Source organism: Meles meles, chromosome 1 (assembly GCF_922984935.1).
Source record: "Meles meles chromosome 1, mMelMel3.1 paternal haplotype, whole genome shotgun sequence".
Taxonomy (NCBI): Eukaryota; Metazoa; Chordata; class Mammalia; order Carnivora; family Mustelidae; genus Meles; species Meles meles.
Window position 1 is genome coordinate 192,832,376 of NC_060066.1, and position 19,578 is coordinate 192,851,953.

General features: G+C 55.2%; 3 protein-coding genes across 4 annotated transcripts; 1 reads left to right on the forward strand and 2 right to left on the reverse strand.

Annotated features, from left to right (window-relative positions):
- Positions 1-1,684: 1,684 nt before the first annotated feature.
- On the reverse strand, positions 1,685-3,185 carry FAM167B (family with sequence similarity 167 member B). The gene is made up of 2 exons (XM_046019460.1): positions 2,752-3,185; positions 1,685-2,117 (listed from the first exon to the last, which is right to left on the reverse strand). Exons 1-2 carry the CDS (start codon positions 3,010-3,012, stop codon positions 1,887-1,889), a joined length of 492 nt encoding a protein of 163 aa, XP_045875416.1. The 5' UTR covers positions 3,013-3,185; the 3' UTR covers positions 1,685-1,886.
- Positions 3,186-4,325: 1,140 nt separating this feature from the next.
- Positions 4,326-11,889, forward strand: LOC123938434 (myotubularin-related protein 9-like). 2 transcript variants are annotated; one of them, XM_045999800.1, is made up of 10 exons: positions 4,326-5,550; positions 5,728-5,836; positions 6,131-6,199; positions 6,314-6,487; positions 7,010-7,236; positions 8,686-8,847; positions 9,008-9,149; positions 9,231-9,451; positions 11,362-11,513; positions 11,596-11,889. In XM_045999800.1, the coding sequence occupies exons 1-10, from the start codon at positions 5,120-5,122 to the stop codon at positions 11,718-11,720; spliced, it is 1,812 nt and encodes a 603-aa protein (XP_045855756.1). In that variant the 5' UTR covers positions 4,326-5,119; the 3' UTR covers positions 11,721-11,889. The 2 variants fall into 2 exon arrangements, with proteins under 2 accessions (XP_045855756.1, XP_045855749.1); XM_045999793.1 differs by having other exon boundaries at positions 4,329-5,550; positions 6,074-6,199; positions 11,596-11,885.
- A 59-nt stretch (positions 11,890-11,948) lies between these two features.
- On the reverse strand, positions 11,949-19,572 carry EIF3I (eukaryotic translation initiation factor 3 subunit I). Its single transcript, XM_045999811.1, has 11 exons — positions 19,495-19,572; positions 19,309-19,401; positions 18,155-18,242; positions 17,778-17,843; positions 16,677-16,826; positions 16,456-16,583; positions 13,643-13,753; positions 13,433-13,522; positions 13,062-13,135; positions 12,273-12,365; positions 11,949-12,123 (listed from the first exon to the last, which is right to left on the reverse strand). The coding sequence occupies exons 1-11, from the start codon at positions 19,495-19,497 to the stop codon at positions 12,042-12,044; spliced, it is 978 nt and encodes a 325-aa protein (XP_045855767.1). The 5' UTR covers positions 19,498-19,572; the 3' UTR covers positions 11,949-12,041.
- Between the last annotated feature and the right edge of the window lie 6 nt (positions 19,573-19,578).

The following is a 19,578-nucleotide window of genomic DNA, read 5'->3' on the forward strand; positions in this document are numbered from 1 at the left end:
GAGGTCAGGCTAGGACGGCTGCCCAGCGATAGTCGTGTCATCTCAGGGCAAGAGTCAGACGGTCGCTAACACCCTTCTGAGAGACAGAATGCTGGAGAGCAAGCTGTTTAAGGAAGCAGGCAGGACAACCCTGTGGCTTCAAGACGACCAAGTAACAGCCCCTGTTGTGGGCAGAAGACAGGATAACACCCACTCATCAGGGCGAGACTTCTCATTCAGGGAGAGACAAGCCACAGCCCCTGCTAGAAATGTCGGGCCTGCCATCATCTCCTGCAACAGGTGGGAGGCAGACAAACACTCCTGCCCGGGGAACCAAGGCGCAGGCAGCTGACTGGCAGGACTTTCTGTCAGAGACAGGAGACAGGAACCTTGTCACAAGCAGTGAGTAGGCCAAGAATCTTCCCTTCCCCTGGGACCAGGCTGACGAGGTGGAGCCATAACAGGCCAGGTGCCAGGTCACTGGTGTTATGAGGAACCCTGCGTGGCTCTATGAGGCACCAGAGCTGGGCCTGCCCCAATCCCACCCCCCCCCGCCTCCTCCCCACCCCAGGAAAGTATAAATGTGTCACGGTCCCCACCGCTGGAGCTTACACTTAGTGAGCGGGGTGGGGGAGGGGAGCCCACAGAGCATTGTTGGGGTTTGTGAGGGGGAAGCTGATGCTCTCTGTACCTCAGCTGCAGAGGGAAGGGGGAGACAGGAAATGGGTGGAGGGAAGAGGAAGCCCAAGCTGGAAAGTCAGACAAAGCCGGTACTACAGAAACAAAGGCTGAGGAGGTGCAGTGTTTAAAAACCCACAGAGTGACCCAGAGCCCTAGCAAGGTCCATCTCTGGACCACACAACAGTACTAATAGCACTGATGATGGCAAGGATAAGCAAGAAAGAGTTCATGGGTTTTGAGTGTTCGGTTTTAAGGTTTTATTTATGTATTTGTCAGAGAGAGAACATGAGGGAGAGCACAAGCAGGGGGAGCAGCAGGCAGAGGGAGAAGCAGGCTCCCCGCTTAACCAACTGAGTCACCCAGGCTGCCCAGTTTTGAGTGTCGTCTTATTTAAGACATCCTCGGCTACTATGGAGTAGAAGTAGCGTTGTAGCATTTTCAGTTGAGAGGTAAACAAACAGCTTCAGCCTTCAGGGGCCTCCTCAAGGTCTGGTGGAAATGCATGGTGAAGGGGTGCCTGGGTGGCTCCGTGAACCTGGCTGCCTTCAGCTTGGGTCGTGATCCCAGCGTCCTGGGATCGAGCCCCACAGCCAGCTCCCTGCTCAGAGGGCGTCTGCTTCTCTCTTGGCCTCTCCCCCTGCTCGTACTTTCTATTTGTGTGTGTGTCTCTCTCTCTCTGTCTCTCTCTCTGTCTCTCTCTCTGACTCTCAAATAAGAAAAAAGAAAAGAAATACGCAGTGGAGCTGGCTTGGAACCCCGGTTTCCGGGTCCTGCATTCTTCAGCTACCTGTGGACCTGTCACCTTCCGTAGGGGTGATTCAGGACTTCAAGTTCATGCCCAGTTCTGAACTTGCTAAGAGAGGGAGACAGAACTGGAGCTGGGAGAGAGATGGGATCCACCTGTTCGCCTCTACCCCCAGCCCAGGCCTTCTCTCTTGTAGTGGAAGCCCTGGCCACAGCTACAGACAACAAACACACCGTGACCTTGGGCCCGAGTAAATGACTGTGGAGACCTTGATGGGAAACACAGAGGGCCTTTATTGAAGAGCCTGGGGGTCTGTGAGCTTCTCCCCTTCCTCCAACCACCCCTCCCCAAGCTAGGGCAGCAGGGGCGACAGGATGCTGGGGCTTTATGCTCCCAACGGAGTGACAGCCCCCCCAACTCTCCCACCACCCCTTGCCAGGTGCTGGGGCCTTTGAGGTCTCAGGAGGCCCGCAGGTGCCCCTCAGCAGAGGGTGAAGCGCCGGGCACTGATGTTCATGCGGGTGAGGCCGAGGTGCCGCAGCGGCGGGGCCAAGGCGAGGCCGGCCCCTGGCTCTAGCTCCAGCTCCAGCTCTGCCTCGTCCAGCAGCTCTCGGTGCAGGTGACAGGCTTGGTCCACCTTCAGCCGGTGCAGCTGGGCCCGCAGCCGAAGCAGCTGCCCGGCCAGCTGCTGGTCCTGAGCCCGCATCTCCCGCTGCAGCCGAGAGGGGGCGTGAGGCCGCTGCACCCATCCTCAGCTGCTCGCGTCAGTCTTCCCTTCCTGTCAACACCCTGGTCTTTGCACAGGCTGTGTCCTCCCCACCCCCTCTCGCCCCAGCTTGATCCCTCCCCATCAGTCAGATCCTGCTCTAAAACTAAGGAGCGATTGTTAGACAAATAGAGGTGCCTGGGGGCCTCACCCCAGGTCGACTAAACCGCAGTCTCTAATTTAGAGGATAGACATCTTTTTGTTGGCACACATGAGGTTAAGAGCCACCTGCATAATGCTGGCCAGTTCAGCTTCTGCCTAAAGTGTGGTCAGTGCCTCATTTCGTCCTTCACTGGGTCTTGGAGGTACAGCAATTCCCAGGGTAGGGGAGGCCATGCCTCCCAAAGGGCAGGGATCTGTCTCCAGAGCCACAGTAGTCCGCAGTAGGTAGATTGGATGGAACCCTGCTTCAGCAAGTCTCCCTGAATAAATCACTGGACAAGACCTTTCATGGCTCCTTAACCCCAGGACAGAGCCACAGGAGTGGGGCGGGTTGCTGGAGGTGAGGTCTGTCCTTGTCCCTTCCCCACGCCCACGGTTCCTGGGTCCCAAGGACGACTGTCCACCCCACCCAACTCACCAGCTCCCGTCGGAGCCACTCAAGGGCAGAATCCATTGAGTCGAAGCCGCAGAGGGCACCGGGGCCCCCCTGCCCAGGTCTGGTTTGGGCCCTGCGCCACGCCTGGCTCTGGACCTGAGCCGTCCACTCCAGGTACGAGGGCCGCCGCGTCTGCAGCCGCAGCTTGGCCGTCAGAGCCTTGACAGAGTCCAGGCTCTCTTCCTCCTCGTCCTCTTCAGTTTCTTCGCCTACTGCCTGGAATTTCAGTGGCCCCAGGGACATGGTGGGTTTGGGGTGAGTGACGGGGCGAAGCCACAGCTCTGGGAAAGGCTGGCAGTATGGCTGGGAGGTGGCGGCGGGAGCTGAGGGGGACAGAACTGTGCCAGGGAGTATGTGATGGGGACTGTCCAAGGTGGGTCAGGGAAGCTGAGTGTGTCAGCGTGGGTGTTGAGAGAGGTATATGAGGCCGACTGTGCAAGGGCTGGGATTTTCCTGGCCTGCTAACCCGGGAGCCACGTGATGCCATCCGGATGGGGGCAGGAGGAGTCCTGCTTCTCCTGCCCCTTGGATGAATTTTATTGTCTTTGCCCAAAAGGAGACACCCAGTTCCCAGAAAGGAAGTTGCTCCAGGATGAGAAAGGCATCATCCACACTAGAGTCTTGGCCTTCTTCCCAAGACCCAAGTTAAGGGGGGGTGGGGAGTGGATAGAAGGTTGATGAGCTGCCCTCTGTCCTCATGACATTTGGACGAGTCACTGACTCTCTGTTGGGACAGATCAGTGATTTCGAGCTGTACCCTAAGGACTTTAGGTTCCCTTGGAAATCCCTCAAGGACTGTGTATGGGTTAAAGGCAGAGCTGTAGATGGGCTCCTAGACCCTCCCTCTCCCTGCCCTTCCCAGGGCTTCAACCAGAGCTCTTCTCTTTTTTAAACTTTGTATTGAAATATAACAGGTACACAGAAAACTTCCCACATCATAAATAATGATATGCCTTGCTGAATTCTCCTGAACTAAGCCCAGTTGCTTACCCAGCACCCAGATGGAACAACGGGACATTCCCAGCATCCAGGAGGTGCCCCTGGCCTGTCACTGCTCTCCCAATCTCTGACAGCAGCGATTCGTTTTGCCTTTTTGTGTACTTTCCAATGGTTCTCAAACTTCAGTGTACATGGGAATCTCCTGGAAAATGTATTTAAGGCGACACGTGGTGGTGGGGCTGATAATTTGCATTTCTAACGAATTCCCATCCCAGCTGGTCTGGAATTTTACAATTTGTACTCCTTTACGTGTGGCTACTTTCACAGCTCATTCCGATTTTATGTTTGTATTCTGGGTGTCCACCTATGATTTCTTTTCTTTGTGTGTGTGTGTGTGTGTGTGTTTAAAATAAGGATGTGAAAGGACCACCTTATACTTTTTTTTTTTTTTAAGATTTTATTTACTTGACAGAAAGAGATCACAAGTAGGCAGAGAGAGAGAGGGAAGCAGGTCCCCTGCTCAGCAGAGAGCCCGATGCGGGACTCGATCCCAGGACCCTGAGATCATGACCTGAGCCGAAGGCAGCGGCTTAACCCACTGAGCCACCCAGGCGCCCCTGTGTGTGTGTTTTTTAAAAGAAGGGCTTTGCAGACATGCATGTGCGCATACACACACACACACACACACACACACACACACACACACACACGAAAGCACGCCTGCAACCTAGTGGACCAAAAGGCCCTTCGAAGGCAGGTGTCGGTCTTATTCTTCTTAGTAATCACTGCTTAACAGTGTAGGCATCAGTGTTTAAGGAATGAAAAGAATTTTAAAAAATGAAAGCATAATTGAATGGATGGATAGATGGATGGATGGGTCCTCCAGAAAATCCTTTCACCTCTTGTGGTTTACCAGCTTAGGCGTGTCTCTTGCCAGCCGGAAAATCCTAATGAACAGAACCTTCCTCAGCCATCCTTGGGTCCCCTCACCAAATACAGGGCCCAGCTCCGTGTATGGGCAATTCATATTTGGTTGAAGGATGGAGGGGTAGACGGGGCTTCCGAGGGCAGGACTAAGCCAGAAGCAGCCCCCGTAGAGGGCGCCCTCAGGCAGGCACTTCCAGCTGTGGTGGGGGAGGGGCGCCAACTACACAGCTGCTTGCATTTAAGGTGGACTAAGGGATTTCCCCCACCCAGTCTCAGCTGTAGGGGGAGGAAGCAGACAGTTCCCAGTTTCACGCCCACCCTTTCCACCCTTTCCACCAGGGCACAAAAGAAGAAATGGTAATATTTCTTTTTTAAGTCAGCGAGAGTGAAGGCAGCTAGGTTAAAAAAAAAAATGTTGAGTGCCACCTGAGACCGAGGCACGAGGTAAAGAGCTTTAAGCAAGATTATTCTCCCCATTTCACAGATGGATGAAATTGAGCTTTCCTCAACAGGGTCTGGCTGGGGTCCTCGCTCAGAGGTGCTGGCAGTAGGATGGGGAAATTTCTGTGAAACTGTTCGATCTCTTCTTCCAAGGGGCCTCCTTAACAGCTGTCCTGCCGGCGTCGCCAGCTGCCCCGCCAGTTCCCGTCCCTTTCCGAGCCCGCGCTCGCCCCGCCTGACGCTCCTGGAGTCCGTCCTTCTGCTGGGCCCTAGGCCCACCACAGGCGGAATGGAGTTCTCAGAACTGATCCGCACCGGCCGGGCCCAAGCCAAGCTGCTGCGGGGTCCGGAGGCGCCCCCACTGCGTGGCACGCTATGCGTCACCGGCCACCACCTGCTGCTGTCGCCAGGGCCTCAGGGGACTTCAGACCTGTGGCTTCTGCTGTTGCGTAGTGTAGACTCCATCGAGAAGCGGTGAGACGTGGCGGGGGCGTCCCCGTAGTTGCGAAGCTCGGGGCTCCGCAGAGGAGGGGGAAGGGCAAGCGCAGTTGGAACTGGTGCCCCCTTGCATTACGTCCAATCCTAATAAACTCGTTTCTCCTCCCTTCGTGGGGGGCGGAGGATTCTAAGACGAAGCCTGTCCATCCCCAGGGTCTCCGGTGACTCCGGCACCATCACGCTGCGCTGTAAGGACCTGCGAGTGTTGCAGCTGGACATAGAGGGCGTGGAAGCCACGCTGGACATCGCCCGTTCCATCGAGGTGCGCCAACGGTGCTCCCGAAGCCCTTAAGTGATCCCTATTTCGTAATGACGGGAGTTAACGGGCTACTGCGCGAGGAAACTCAGCATCCGGTGTTATCCTGGCACACAGCTAATAGCAAGGGATGCAGGGTGGTCTGGAGTACGCGCAGAGGAGGGAGCTGCGGAGCGGAGGGGCTGGGAGGGCGCGCGTGAGACGATTCCGACTTTGCCCAGATCCCCCGACTTCCTCCCCCAGGCGCTGTCGTCCTTGGAATCGGTCATCACTTCCTTTCCGTTCTTCTACCGTCCCAAGGGCTTGAGATTGGGCGACGCCTGGCACTTCCACCCACCCGAACGCTACTACAAGCGAGTAGCTCGCGAGGTGGGTGCGGTCGTGGGGGCCCGCGGTTGTGCGAGCGCCGCGCCTGGAAAGGGCGTGAGGTCCGGGCGCTCACGGAGTGCCCTAACCCGACCTTCCCCTCTGTCTGCACCGCAGACCAACGCCTGGAGGCTGAGCGAGGTGAACGAGGACTTCAGCTTGTGCCCCAGTTACCCCCGCGCCGTGATCGTGCCTCGCGCTGTAGACGACGATGCCCTGGCGCGCTGCGCCCGCTTCCGCCAGGGAGGCCGCTTCCCTGTGCTCAGCTACCACCACGCTCCCAGCGGAACCGTGAGCCCGCCCCTCCCCAGACTCCGCCACTAGGAACAACTGCGGCCCTTCTTGGCCCTTTTCTGCACCCGCAGGGCAAATTCGCCGCGCGCTTGCAGCCCAGGCTCCTGCCCTTTGTGGCCGCGCGCTTGCAGCCCAGGCTCCTGCCCTTTGTGGCCGCGCTCCACCCTCCCCCCAACGGGCCCCGCCCCCTCCGTTCCTGCAGCCCTCTCCGAGGCTGCGGAGCCTAGCCAATCTGGGCCCCGCCCCCGGCCGTTCGGGTCCCTGGAGTCTAGTCGGGTCTTTGTCAACCCTGGACCCGCCCGCGGTCTACTCTTAGGGTCCCTTTCCCCCTCGGCTACACCCTACCCAAGCCTGGGCCCGTGCCTTGTGATTTCCGCCGCTAGGGACCCTGCCCTCCAGCCCGCCCCTGCCAGCTCGAGACCCGACTTACTGTGTAGACCTTCCCTAGGGGCTCCCTGAGCGAAGTCCCCGGCCGGGGCTGGGTGTCTATGGCTTCTGGAGTGGAGTGCCCATCCGCAGGTGCTGCTACGTTCCAGCCAGCCCCTAACTGGTCCCCAGAAAAGGCGCTGCGCTGAGGACGAGGAGCTGCTGCGAGCCGTGCTGGCGGGAGCTCGCCCTGGAGCCCCGGGCTTCATCCTGGACACGCGCTCCGCTCAGGCCGCCAAACAGGCCCGTGTGACTGGGGGTGGCACCGAGGCCAAAGCCGCCTACCCTGGCTGGAAACGGCTGCACCGGCCCCTGGAGAGGTGAGAGGTCTTTCAGTCCTCTCCTGGGCGCTCTCTTACCGGACTCTTCAGGGATACGTGTGTGTAGCGGGGAGGCAGGAGGAGTGGGGGGGGGGGTGTTTTCCAGGAACCTTGGGGACTGTTAGGCATTTCTGGGTAGCCATCCTATACGGTAAGCATCCCCACTTGCACACCCCTCACTGACAAAGCTCATTCCTCTCTAGGCACCCGAACTCTGCCTGGAAAGAAAAAGCATCTCTTTACATTAAACTGACACTTGTCTTTGTCTTCCAGGAACAGCCTCACCACACACACACACACACACACACACACACACACACACACCCTCAGATCCCCATGGGTTACACACACACACACACACACCCTCAGATCCCCATGGGTCCCAGCCCTTCCCTGCAGCTCTACCTGCACAGCCGTGTCTATCCAGGCGATGGTAGTACCAAAAGCAGGTCCTCAGGGAGTTTCTGTGTTTTGAGGAGAGTGGAATACAAAACTGTCTATTCCTTTATTCAACCAACATTGACTGAGCCCGGAGGCGGAGACCGTGGGCAGCCCAGACCTGGTTGCGGGATCAGCAGTAGGAGGGCAGTTAGGGTTCGGTGGGTGTGACAGAGGTGATGCCCCTCTCCTGTGTGTAGGGAGTGCAAAAAAAAAAGTTTCCCTGAGAACTGGAGGCCTTAGCTGACACCTGGAAGAGGAGGAAGGGCCAGAGAGCAGAAGGACGTTCCAAGTGGAAGGAACGGCCAGTGCACGGAGCTGAGCCTCAGGTTATTTGTCCTGTTCAGGGAGCTGCAGGCACTTTGGAATGGTGGATGTGTAGAGGGCGGGGTAGAGGCAGAGAGAGTTGGGGCTAAAGGGGCAATAGGGACCAGAGCAAAGGTCTTGAATGCCATCATCATGAGCTTAGACTTTATCCTAAAGGCGGGGGAGGGGGGGTTGCATTGCAGCCTTTTACAAAAGGCTGGAAAATTCTCCATGAGATTTTTGGGCAGGAGGTCACATTAGTGATCTTGAGCTGAGCAGTTCCTGGGAAGCAGGAAGAGGGACCAGAATTCTAAGAGGGTTGTGTTTCTCTTGTTGGACTGGGACTCCCCAGGGACTACCGTGTTGCTCCTATCAGACTGGGCTACAACAGTACTGGGATGCTTCCATCAGACTGGGGGTTTCCCAGGGCATTGTTTCCCAGGAGGGTTGTGTGACCACTCCCCAGGTACCCCCCAACAGACCAGGTCTCCCCCAAGAGGTCTGGGGTCTTCTCCATCAGATTGGGGAGTCCTCCAAGATACAGAATCATTTCCATGAGATTAGGTGGGCTCCCCAAAGGGTCCTGTGTCCCTCTTGTAACATGGATTCCTCTTTGTCTGCCTTGTTGGTCTGGAGCACTTGTTCCGAGGCTGTGCTCACCAGAGTTTGGTTGGGGATGGAATGACCAGATTCCCACTTGTACAGGGGACGGCCCCTACAGGAGAGTTTCGTGTGGCTAGTGGAAGCCTGCAGGGACCTGGAGCAGAGCATGGACGGCTGGCTCAGTCGACAAGAGGCCTGCCGCTGGCTGGCACATGTGAAAGAGGCCCTGAGCACCGCCTGCCTAGCAGCCCGGGGCATGGAGAGGTAAGCCCCTGCCACAAGGCAGAGAACAGGGCGGACAGCAAGGCCCTCAACCCCCTGGGCACAGTAAGCATGGACAGCCTGAAAATGGGTCCATTTGACTCCTGGCCCGTCCACCTCAGGCTGGGAAGGATTGGCCACTGTTAACAGCCCTGGCCCACAGGGAAGAGGCCTGCGTCCTGGTGCACGGGGCTGAAGGCACGGACAGCACCCTGCTGGTGACTTCGCTGGCCCAGCTCATCCTGGACCCCTTGAGCCGGACCATGACTGGATTCCAGGAGCTGGTGGAGCGCGAGTGGATCCAGGTAAGTGGCCACTCAGCCCCAGCCCTGCCCCTCCATCCAGAGACCTGCTTCCCTGTGCCCATCGCTCTGCCCCCTTCCCAGGCCGGCCACCCCTTCCAGCTGCGCTGTGCCCACTCGGCCTTCTCCCATGCCCGCCCCAAGCACGAGGCACCCACATTCCTCCTCTTCCTGGACTGCGTGTGGCAGCTGGGCCGCCAGTTCCCGCTGTCGCTGGAGTTTGGGGAGGGGCTGCTGTTGGCCCTGTTTGAGCACGCCTATGCCTCCCCTTTTGGCACCTTCCTCTGCAGCAGCGAAAAGGAGAGGTGAGCGAAGGGACCATCACGGTGGGTCAGGGGCCAGGCGCAGGCCAGGCTGTGTCAGCGCCGAGGTCCCTAGAAGACATCTTTCCCTTTTGGCTGAGTTTCTCTTTGGGGAAAACTCTTGCATGTTCTCTCCTCCCCTGCCTCCAAATCTCACCCTTCCCCCTAACTTCTGCAAACCCAGATTTGAATGGGCCCAAGGCCCACTCTTCAGACCTACCCACTCTCTTCAGAGCCGAGAGCCAGTGCACCCCTAGCTTAAAAACAAGGACTGAGGGGCGCCTGGGTGGCTCAGTGGGTTAAGCCTCTGCCTTCGGCTCAGGTCAAGATCCCAGGGTCCTGGGGTCAAGCCCCGCATCAGGCTCTCTGCTCACAGGGAGCCTGCTTCCTCCTCTCTCTCTCTGCCTGCTTCTCTTCCTACTTGTGATCTCTGTCTGCCAAATAAATAAATAAAATCTAAAAAAAAAAAAAAAAACAAGGACTGAAGTGGAAAGTTGCTGCCAAAGAAATCACTTCTGGGGCTCTCTACCACTTTGCAGGGTTGATTCTAGTGAAGCAAGAGTGGAGGTTGGAAATGGAGTCGAATTGTTTGGGCTTAACTTCTGGCTCCCATCACTCACCTGCTGCATGATCATGGAAAACGTGTTTCCTGTCAGTAGCACGGAGTCTTCTAGCAGCCGGCATCCACAGGGTGGGCACATGTGGATTAGCCGGGTTAAAGCATGGGAAGTGCTCAGCGCAGTGCCCAGCACGGCAGGCACCCCAGCGATGGTGGTTCTTACGATCTGGTTTCCCTGTTGCACATGCTCCCAAGCCCCCCAAAGCCGTCTTTCTCTTATCAGTGTGATGTGAGGGAAGGGAGGGCCCAGTCCTCTCTTCACTTCTGTTGCCAACCTGCCCCCTCCCCCCCACGCCTATCCCCCCTCCTGTCCTGCAAGGTTGTTTTCACTGATTCCACAACTGGGTCATCCAGCTGAGAAACCGTTATCTTTATGTACCTCCCTCTCCCGTCCTCCATATATAGCCTTTCTCCTAAAACTTTATCTTGGCCTTTCCTGTCAAAGGCCCCTCCTATTAACCCCAGTCCAGAATCTTCTTTCCATATAGGCTGTGGGAACAGCCGCCTCACTGTTCTGTCACCAGTTTAAAAAATTCACTAACAAACAGGAGAGCCTGGGCAGCTCAGTTGGTTAAGCATCTGACTTTTTTTTTTTAATTAAAAAGATTTTATTTATTTGACAGAGAGATCACAAGTAGGCAGAGAGGCAGGCAGAGAGAGAGGAGGAGGAAGCAGGCTCCCCGCTGAGCAGAAAGCCTGATGCGGGGCTCAATCCCAGGACCCTGGGATCATGACCCGAGCCGAAGGCAGAGGCTTTAACCCACTGAGCCACCCAAAAGCATTTGACTCTTAATTTCGTTCAGGTCATGATCTCGGGGTCGTGAGACTGAGCCCCGTGTTGGGCTCCTCAATGGGCTCTGTGCTGGACGTGAAGCCTGCTTGATTCTCTCTCTCCCTCTGTCCTCCACCCCCTGCTCATGCTTTTTCTCTCTCAAAAAGAAAAAAACAGAAACCCAACAACACTCACTTGGGCCCATTCCCACTTTCTTGCTCTTGGCCCTGTATTTCCACGCTTTTGGACACCTGGTGACCTTCTGCGGACAGAACCAGCCACGGGGCCCATTCTCAGTTACCTTCCCTGATGCTTCCAGGCAGAGCTAAAGGGATCTGAACAACTAGGACTTTGTCTTGTTCTACTTTATCCCAGTGCCCAGTCCAGGATCTGACTGGCAAGAACATTTGCAGGAAAAAGGAGAGGCTGTCACTGCCCCCAGGGTGGCAGTCATCCTAACCAGGGTCCCCAGTCCAGAATCCCAGAAGGCATAGCTTCAGTCTGGAAACTCACTCCCTACAGATGCCTGTGTGAAGTGAGGACTCGAACCCACTCCTTGTGGTCTGGGCTCAACCAGCCGAAAGTGCAACGCAAACTCCGGAACCCGCTCTACGTCCCCAATCCCTTGGCCATCTGGCCCTCTGTGGAACCCCAGAGCCTGCGACTGTGGCAAGGTGACCTCCCTCCCCCACTGCCTCCCCTGGGCAGCTAGCTCCTCTGCTGAGCTTCCTTATCTGTCTTCCTCCTCCTCCTCAGGCCTGTTTCTGCGCTGGATCCGCCCGCCTGAACCTTCCCAGGTGGCTTGGGAGAAGGTGTGGCAAAGACTGGCATCTAAGGAGAAGACAGAGGGCTGTGAGCCAACCTCTAAGCCCCAACTTTAATTGCTGACTCCTTGGATGGTGGCTGAGATGTTCAAGACCCTCCAGTTCCCTCAGCACCTCTGGACCTTGAATGAGGGCGCCTGCTACCCAGCTTACTCCAAAACATACCGAGGCTCCAGGTTTCAAGTGTCTGTAGTATAGGGAGGTCTAACTAATAAAGATGTCCTATGAATGGTACCAGCTTGCTGGGGTGTCACTGTCCCCACAAACTTTCTGACCAGAAACCACTTATTTCCAAACTGATTTATTTCTCAGAGTCCAAAACTTTCTGTGAGCCCTGGCCCAGAAACTTCTCCAGGTCCCAATGGCGATCCAAGCTTCTTAAGCCTCAAACTCAAATTCAAAGTACTGTGGGTCAAAGTAGTGGATGCGGACATAACCATCTTCGCCACCGCTGCTGTAGCTGGAGAGAGAGAGAGACACAGAGCCAGGGACCAGTCAGGTGTCCCCTGTGAGGGGAGGCAGGCACGGCAGGGGGCGGGGTGGACAGGACACAGGAAAGGGCCAGAGGCCAGACCCGGGGTGAGCTCAGTTCCCTGCACAGGGCCCTACCTCTTGCCATCAGGATGGAAGGCAACACTGTTGATGGGTCCGAAGTGACCCTTGACTCTTCCAAATTCTTCTTCAAAGGCCAAGTGGAAGAACCTGGAGGAGGATGGAGGGAAGGGAAAGGTCACTCTCCATCTCCTTCCAAGGCATGTTGGACGTACCACTCCCCGAAGGCAAAGCAGAAAGTGGGGAAATGGGGATGAGGGAGAATGAATGTCAACAGGACAAGAGGAAGGTAAGACTGGACCCAAGTGTCTGCCTGCAGGCCTGGCTAACACTTCCTTGCTATGTGCCGGGCAGCGAGTAGGAACTCATGCACTAACTGTGCACGATTTTGTAAGAGAAGCCTACTACCGCTGTCCCCAGTACAGAGTGGAGGAAACCAGGCGCAGAAATACGAGGATGGGTCCAGGGCCTCAGAGGGAGCCCCAGCTCATGCTCATAGCAGCTGTATTACACACTTGTCACAGGAAGGCCACAAATCTGGCTGTACCTCCTAGCAAGCGAAGAAATAAGGAAGTCTCCTCAGGTACGTGCTTTGTGTCCATCATGAAAGACACTCTGTGGGGTTTCAATTTGGAAAAGCCCCTCCTTTTAAATATTCTATTTGTTTGACAGAGAGAGAGGGAGAGCACAAGCAAGGGGAGCAGCACGCAGAGGGAGAGGGAGAAGTGGGCTCCCTGCTCAGAGCCCGATGCGGGACTTGATCCCAAGACTCTGGGATCATGACCTAAGCTGAAGGCAGATGCTTCACCAACTGAGCCACCCAGGTGCCGCATCCCTTCTCTTTACCTGGCTTCAAACTTGCCAATCCTGGTGGAGGTGGTTGTTACGTCCATGGCTTCCTGACCACCGCCCAGCACCACCTGTGGGGAAGAAGACACTCTACCCAGGCCCAAAGGGCAGGCAAGTCCATTTTCCATTTTTTACCCCCAGCCCATGAGATTTTAGTACCTCCTACATCAGACCAAGAGGATGTGAAGGGCAGGGCCCACACAGATCCTTCAGCTACCTCCTGCCCTGCCCTCTGTGGCTTCCCTATCTTCCAGCCTTCTCATTGCTCTGGCAATCTCCCCTCTACCTGACACTATTTCCCAAAGAGTTCATATCTCAACTGCTAGATGAACACCTAGATCCTGGAAGCCTGGGTGGGGTCTCCTTACATGGTCATAGTTGGGAGAGAGGGCAGCTGAGTTGACTGGACGTTCCGTCCGGAAAGTCTTCTGGTGTTCAAGAGTTGTGGAGTCAAAGAGCTAGAGACAGAAGACAGGGGAAGAGGTCTGTAACAGGAGTCTTTCTAAGGCAAAGCTGGGCAAGAGGAAAGCTTTGCAGGGGGTGGGAGCAGCCCCCCCAGACTCCTCGCCCAGGCTCACCTTGGCCGTGTTGTCCTTGGAGGCGGTGACAAACATGGTCATGTCCCTGGATAACTGGATGTCATTGATCTGCCGGGAGTGCTCCTTGACATTCACCAGGACCTCTCCAGACTGGGGAAGGCGGAAGAATGAGGCTCCAGGCAGCCCGAGCTCTGCCAGCCCCACTGCTCTGCTGGGATTTCTATACAGCTCCCTGTCCCAGCTAGGGGTAGCAGGGCAGGGGTGTCTGGGTCGGGTCGGGTCGGCCTAAGTATCCCCCGAACCAACATTCACTCCTACTCCCAAGCCCCCATCCTAACCTGGCCCACGTGTACACACTTCATTAACACAGTCAGGCTAGGAAAACACGGGCTGATGGGACCAAATCTAGGGGCCCAGGAACTAATCAGCATGTTACACGGGTAGAGCCGATTTCCCTTCCTCCTTCTTTCAACCCAAAGTGCCCAGATTGTGAACGGTCACACTCCGCCGAGCACTGTGCCATGCTTCAACACACCTGACTTCGTTCATCCTCACAGTGACCCTATGAAGTGGTCTTTTAAAGGCCATTTTCAAAGGCAGAAAGTAAGGTTCAGAGGAGTGATGTGACTTGTCGTAGGTCCTGCAAGACGCAGAGCCTGTGCTCACCCCCTGCCCAGCCAGGGTCAGGGTCACAGTCCACTGGGACTGCCGCCTGTCCAGCTTTTTCTAGATCGTCTCAAAGGGCTACTTCATCTCCTGACTTCCCTTCCCACTGAGCCCGTTAGCCTGTGCAGCACAAAGAGCAGAGTCTGCGGGCGCCTGGGTGGTTCAGTGGGTTAAGCCGCTGCCTTCGGCTCAGGTCATGATCTCAGGGTCCTGGGACTGAGTCCCACATCGGGCTCTCTGCTCAGCGGAGAGCCTGCTTCCCTTCCTCTCTCTCTGCCTGCCTCTCTTGTGATTTCTCTCTGTCAAATAAATAAATAAAATCTTTAAAAAAGAGCAGAGTCTGCGAGTCTGCCCTCAGAAGCACCTCTCACTACCTCAATTTCTCTCTCTGGAAAACAAGAGGACTAAAAGCCCAACACCCAGGGTCACCGCAGGGATACTGGGACTGTGTCTCATTTGACTTTGTTGTGACCGGAACCTGGTCTATATCCTGCAGACACTGGTTAGATGATTAAAAGGCCTTGTGGGCACTGCGCCTTGCACACAGGAGACCCTCAGAGGTTTTTTCCTTTCCTCAATTATTTTTTTTGTTTTCAAGTAAGCTCTACGCCCATCGCAGGCTTGAACTCACGACCCCAGAATCAAGAGTTGCATGCTCTACTGAGTCAGCCAGGGCCCCTTTCCTGAATTATTTTTACCTACTCGTGAGAAGGATGTATTTTTGTCTCCTCCATCAGTGTGGACACATGGTAGGGACTATCTGGCTTCTGTATTTTGGGGAGTAAGCTTTGCAGTCAAGCCTATCTGAAGGCACATAACAGCTCCACTATGTGCTAGCACCCAGCATTATGTATGCCTTTGACCTTGGTTCCCATTCCCTTCCTGCGGGTGGGTCTGGGTGGGTCTGGGGCCTAGTGGACTATAGTTTGTGTTTGCTGAGTGACTGACTAACCCTTATGGTAGTCCGGGCCAGCACTGGCCAGGAATCCAGACACCCAGATGCAAATCCAAGACAGCCCGCACTTGACCCTTTCCTTACCCCCACCTCATCAGTCACCCCTAAATGTCTCTTGACTCTGTCTGGGGCTCCACATCCCCAGAGCTACTGCCTCATTCAGGTCCATTCTCCAAACTAAGCCCTCAAAACCTTTCTAAAGAGAAAAATCTGATTGCCAATCGCCATTTAAAGATTCCCTCCTGGGGGCACCTGGGTGGCTCAGTGGGTTAAGCCTCTGCCTTCAGCTCAGGTTATGATCTCAGGGTCCTGGGATTCAGCCCCACATCGGGCGCTCTGCTCAGCAGGGACCCTGCATTCCCCTCTCTCTCTGCCTACTTGTGATCTCTGTCTGTCAAATAAATAAATAAAATCTAAAAAAAAATAGTAATAAAATAAAGATTCCTTCCTGGGAGCGCCTGGGTGGCTCAGCAGGTTAAGCGTCTGCCTTCAACCCAGGTCATGATCTCAGGGTTCTGGGATCGAGTTCCGCATGGGGCTCCCTGCTCTATGGGGAGTCTGCTTCTCCTTCTGCCCCTCCACTCATGCCCTCAATCCCTCTCTCAAATAAATAAAATCTTTTATAAAAAATAAAGATTCCCTATTGCCTAAGGAAAATCATGGTTCCTTACCTTCCAGCACTCAAAAAAAAAAAAAAAATCTAGTCACTATCCACTTCCCCCAATACTGTGTCCCAACAACCCCATACTCTCTTCTCTTCCTGCTTGAAGCTCCATTTATTCTCAAGCATTGATGTGTCCGGGCCACCTTCTCTGTGACCGAGGGCACTCTTGTACTTGGCTGAGACCTCTACGGTGGCAGAACTCACAGCCCGGCTCCCGTGCCCACTCTCTGCCAGTATGTCTCCCGGGGGCAGGGCCCACATCTGATTCAGGTCTTTGTCCTCAGAGCCCAGCGCAAGGCCTGGCACCCAGTGGTGGCGGGGAAAACTTCCTTGTGATCACTCTGAACATATCCCGAGTACTCTGTGACAAGTTTTTCGAGCACCTGACGTCACTGGCTCCTTGCAATGTTTTACAAAGAAAAAGGCTCACGGGAGTAACTTGCCTGAGGTCACGTAACTCAAAAGTGGTGACCTCTGTATTTGAACCCAGCCCTCACTCTGCGCTACTCTGCTACCCTGCCTTGTGAAGGGACTCATTCTGCTGGGCTCGGGCTGCCTCTTCCTCACCTTGGCGCTATACTGGTTGAGCTCCCCGCCTTCGTGGCCTGCGATGATGCACTCCCCCAGGGGTCCCCAAACAGCACTGGTGATCTTGGAGTCGTTGCAAGGGATCTTCATGTAGGGCTCATTGTTGTCTGTGGTGGGGGGAGAAGATGTCAGGCCTTGGGCTCGGGAGCTGCGCCCCTCACCCCAGCCACAGTCTCAACCACCCCCCAGCGCGGGCTCACCGATCTGGCTCGGATCCCGCAGGTCAAAGAAGCTCACGAAGCACTGGTAGCCCATCTGCTTGTCCGTGGAGAACATGATGATGTTGCCGCCGAAGTCAAAGCCACATGTGCGGACAGCCGAATTGGTCTTGAGGAGGGCCAGCTGCTTCCCTGGGGACAGGCAGAGTCTGGGCTACCCCTTGCCCGACAGCATCGAGGGGAGGACACTCTCTATCCTCCTGTCCGCTGTCTCCAGCTCTAGGGACCGTAACCCACCACTGCCTCTTCCTCACTATGCTTCAGCTCAAGATTTTTAATTTCTGCCCCACCATCTCTCCTCAGACATCCATTTGCTCGGGCATTGCTCCTAGTGCCCTGTAATATCTCTGTCTTCTCCTCAGAATGCCTTTCTCCAACACAAGGATCTGCTCTCCTTTCTCTGCGTGTCCCCAGAACCCAGCAGCAACCCAGCACAGAACTGGGTGCCCAGTGAATATTTGCTAGATGGGGCAGCTTAATAGGCTCCCGTGTCTTTGGTCTGTTCTTCCAATACTCCCCACTGCCACCTGACCTCGCCAAAATGAAATACACTCTTCCCTGCTCAGGGACCTCCACAGCATGCCAAGTCCTACGGAACAAAGCCAAGCCCTTGAGTCTGAAATTCGAGGCCTATTCAGACCCTAGCCTGCCTCATCTTCTCTCCTGACTGTCTATTTCATCCCCCAAGAAGCAAGAGCTCCCATCAGATCAGATGACTTGGATAGGACACTTTGCCATGTGTTCATTCCAGAATGTGCCAAAGTGGTGCCTCTCTCTCATCCTTTAAGCCTCAGCCCATATGACATTTACTTTGGGAAACTTGGCTGGGTTGCTCCTGTCCCCATTCCAGGCAGTCAGCTGCCTCCCTCTAGCCTTCCACAGTGCTCCGTGCTTTCTCTCATGTGCCTTCTAGCTTACTGTACTGCCTCTTTTCTGGTCTCTTCCTCTCCTTGTCTCTTTCTCATTCCTGACAACAGGAGCCATCTCTGGATTGATCTTTGTTTCCCCAAAACCTGTTCACCTAAACAGGTGTACGCTGTGGGTCCTCACTGTCTGGTGAAAAAGCAAATGTTCCAGACTTACCTGTTTCACAGTCCCAGAGACGACAGCTGTTATCAGCTGAGCCGGTGAGAACATGTTTGGTGTCCCCTGAAGAGGGTGTTAAGAAACATGACCGAGTACACCTGAGCCCTTGTCCTCCTGGAAAACCAACGGACTCACCTCCCCATTCAGCTCCAGACAGCCTTCCTCCCTCCCTCACCTGACAGCATTCTAACCTCCTCATCTAGAACTGGCACTTGTCCTGAATGCTCCCCCAAGCAGTGAACGAACCAGGGATTAGGAGGTAGGCATCATTCCCAAGACCCACAATAGCATCCCAAACTCCCAACTCCAAGTCGGCAGCCTCTCCGTTGCTGGCAGACCCAGGGAGCACAGACTCAGAGCAAAGACAAGGATACAGTCAGCATCTACACACCACACAGCTCCAGTATGGCCCATGTAAGTGCCCAGCCTCTCACCGTTCACAGAGTACCACACATTGACAATCTGGAGAAGTCAAAGACAGTGTGGTAAACATCCCAGGCAGGGCAATGGCCTCCTCCCTAGAGGTTCCCCAGGAACCCTCAGCAGCCTCTAGCCAGGCTAGATTTTGCCCTCTCCTGCTCATCTCTTGGGAAACAGCAGCTTGCTGATAAAAAGAATAACTTCTGGATTTTCCTCCTTCCTGCAGTTAAGTGGCAGGGGAGTCAGGAGGCTTACAAAAACATCTCCATGCCATTGTCCTGGTCCTTCCCGAAACCCTCAACTACACTGCTTCTCTTCTCTGAGCTTATTTTCCTGTCTGTAAAATGGACACAATAATGCTTTCTTCAAAGGGTATCTGTGAGGCTTCAATAAAATGATGTCTACGGAATTTAAAATGTAAGTGACTACCAATTCTCCATTAATATGCACGAGGTACTTACTGTGCTCAGCTCCTTACTTGAATAATCTCATTTAACCCTGAAGACAACACCACGAGGGAGGTACTAATAAGTACCCATAATTTATAAAAAAGGAAACCACGTTTAGAAAGGTTAAATGACATGGTCAAAGTCACACTGCTACTCGCATGCAGGTCTTGTTATGTTAATGTCTTCCATAGGTAAGTGTCTCAAAAGGCTGTACTGTAAGGGACTGTTCGCACTCTGTGAAAAGCAGGATGGGGCCCAGAACGACCTACTGAAAAGAGACCAGGGACACCTCCAGTAAAGCAGTCCTCTGTTGCCCCTCACGGCCCAAGGATCAGCCTTCCCCTTCTAGAGGTGGTCTGTTTCCCGACCCTGGAAGATTAGTCACTCTCGTCCCCGTTCCCCTTCCTTAATGGTCTCTTGTTTTTTTCCTCCCGGCCACTCCTATCAACAACAGCGTCTTTCGCGATATAATGCTCTCGCCCACCTACTCCCGGGGTAGTCTCTCCCTACTTCTCCGAATGGGTAGCTCTCTGGTTCCTCTGTCACGGCAAAACGGGCTTGTGCACCTGTCGCCCTGGCAGAATGAACTCGCCCCCTCCCGGCGCCCCCCACCCCACCCCCGCCAAGCTCCCGCCGGCCCGCCCTCTGCCAACGCTCACAGGGTCCTTGGCCACCGTAAAGAGGAGGTCTCCCTCGCGGTTGTACTTAATCTGCGTAATGGATCGCTCATGGCCCTGCAGCAGGATCGGCTTCTGTGGGGATAGGACAGGTGTGTCAGGGCCAAGGGTCGGCCCCCACCCCAGTCCCAGACCCCCAAGTTAACAACCCAACTTAGGGGAACTCACCATCCCGGCGCCGACGCTAGGAAAGAAGCAACGTGAGTAGGACCGGAAGAGGCTTTGGCGCCACTTCCGGATTGTGGGTCTCCG

Coding starts and splice junctions, on each gene's coding strand:
- FAM167B (XM_046019460.1), bottom strand. CDS start 3,012: ATGTCCCTGGGGCCACTGAAATTCCAGGCAGTAGGCGAAGAAACTGAA. Junction 2,118..2,751: donor AGTGGCTCCGACGGGAGCTG/GTGAGTTGGGTG, acceptor TCTCGGCTGCAG/CGGGAGATGCGGGCTCAGGA.
- LOC123938434 (XM_045999793.1), top strand. CDS start 5,120: ATGGATGAAATTGAGCTTTCCTCAACAGGGTCTGGCTGGGGTCCTCGC. Junction 6,200..6,313: donor ACAAGCGAGTAGCTCGCGAG/GTGGGTGCGGTC, acceptor TCTGCACCGCAG/ACCAACGCCTGGAGGCTGAG. Junction 9,452..11,361: donor TGCAGCAGCGAAAAGGAGAG/GTGAGCGAAGGG, acceptor CACTCCCTACAG/ATGCCTGTGTGAAGTGAGGA.
- EIF3I (XM_045999811.1), bottom strand. Junction 16,584..16,676: donor GCGGGATCCGAGCCAGATCG/GTGAGCCCGCGC, acceptor CCCCCACCACAG/ACAACAATGAGCCCTACATG. Junction 13,136..13,432: donor TCTCTCCCAACTATGACCAT/GTAAGGAGACCC, acceptor TCTTCCCCACAG/GTGGTGCTGGGCGGTGGTCA.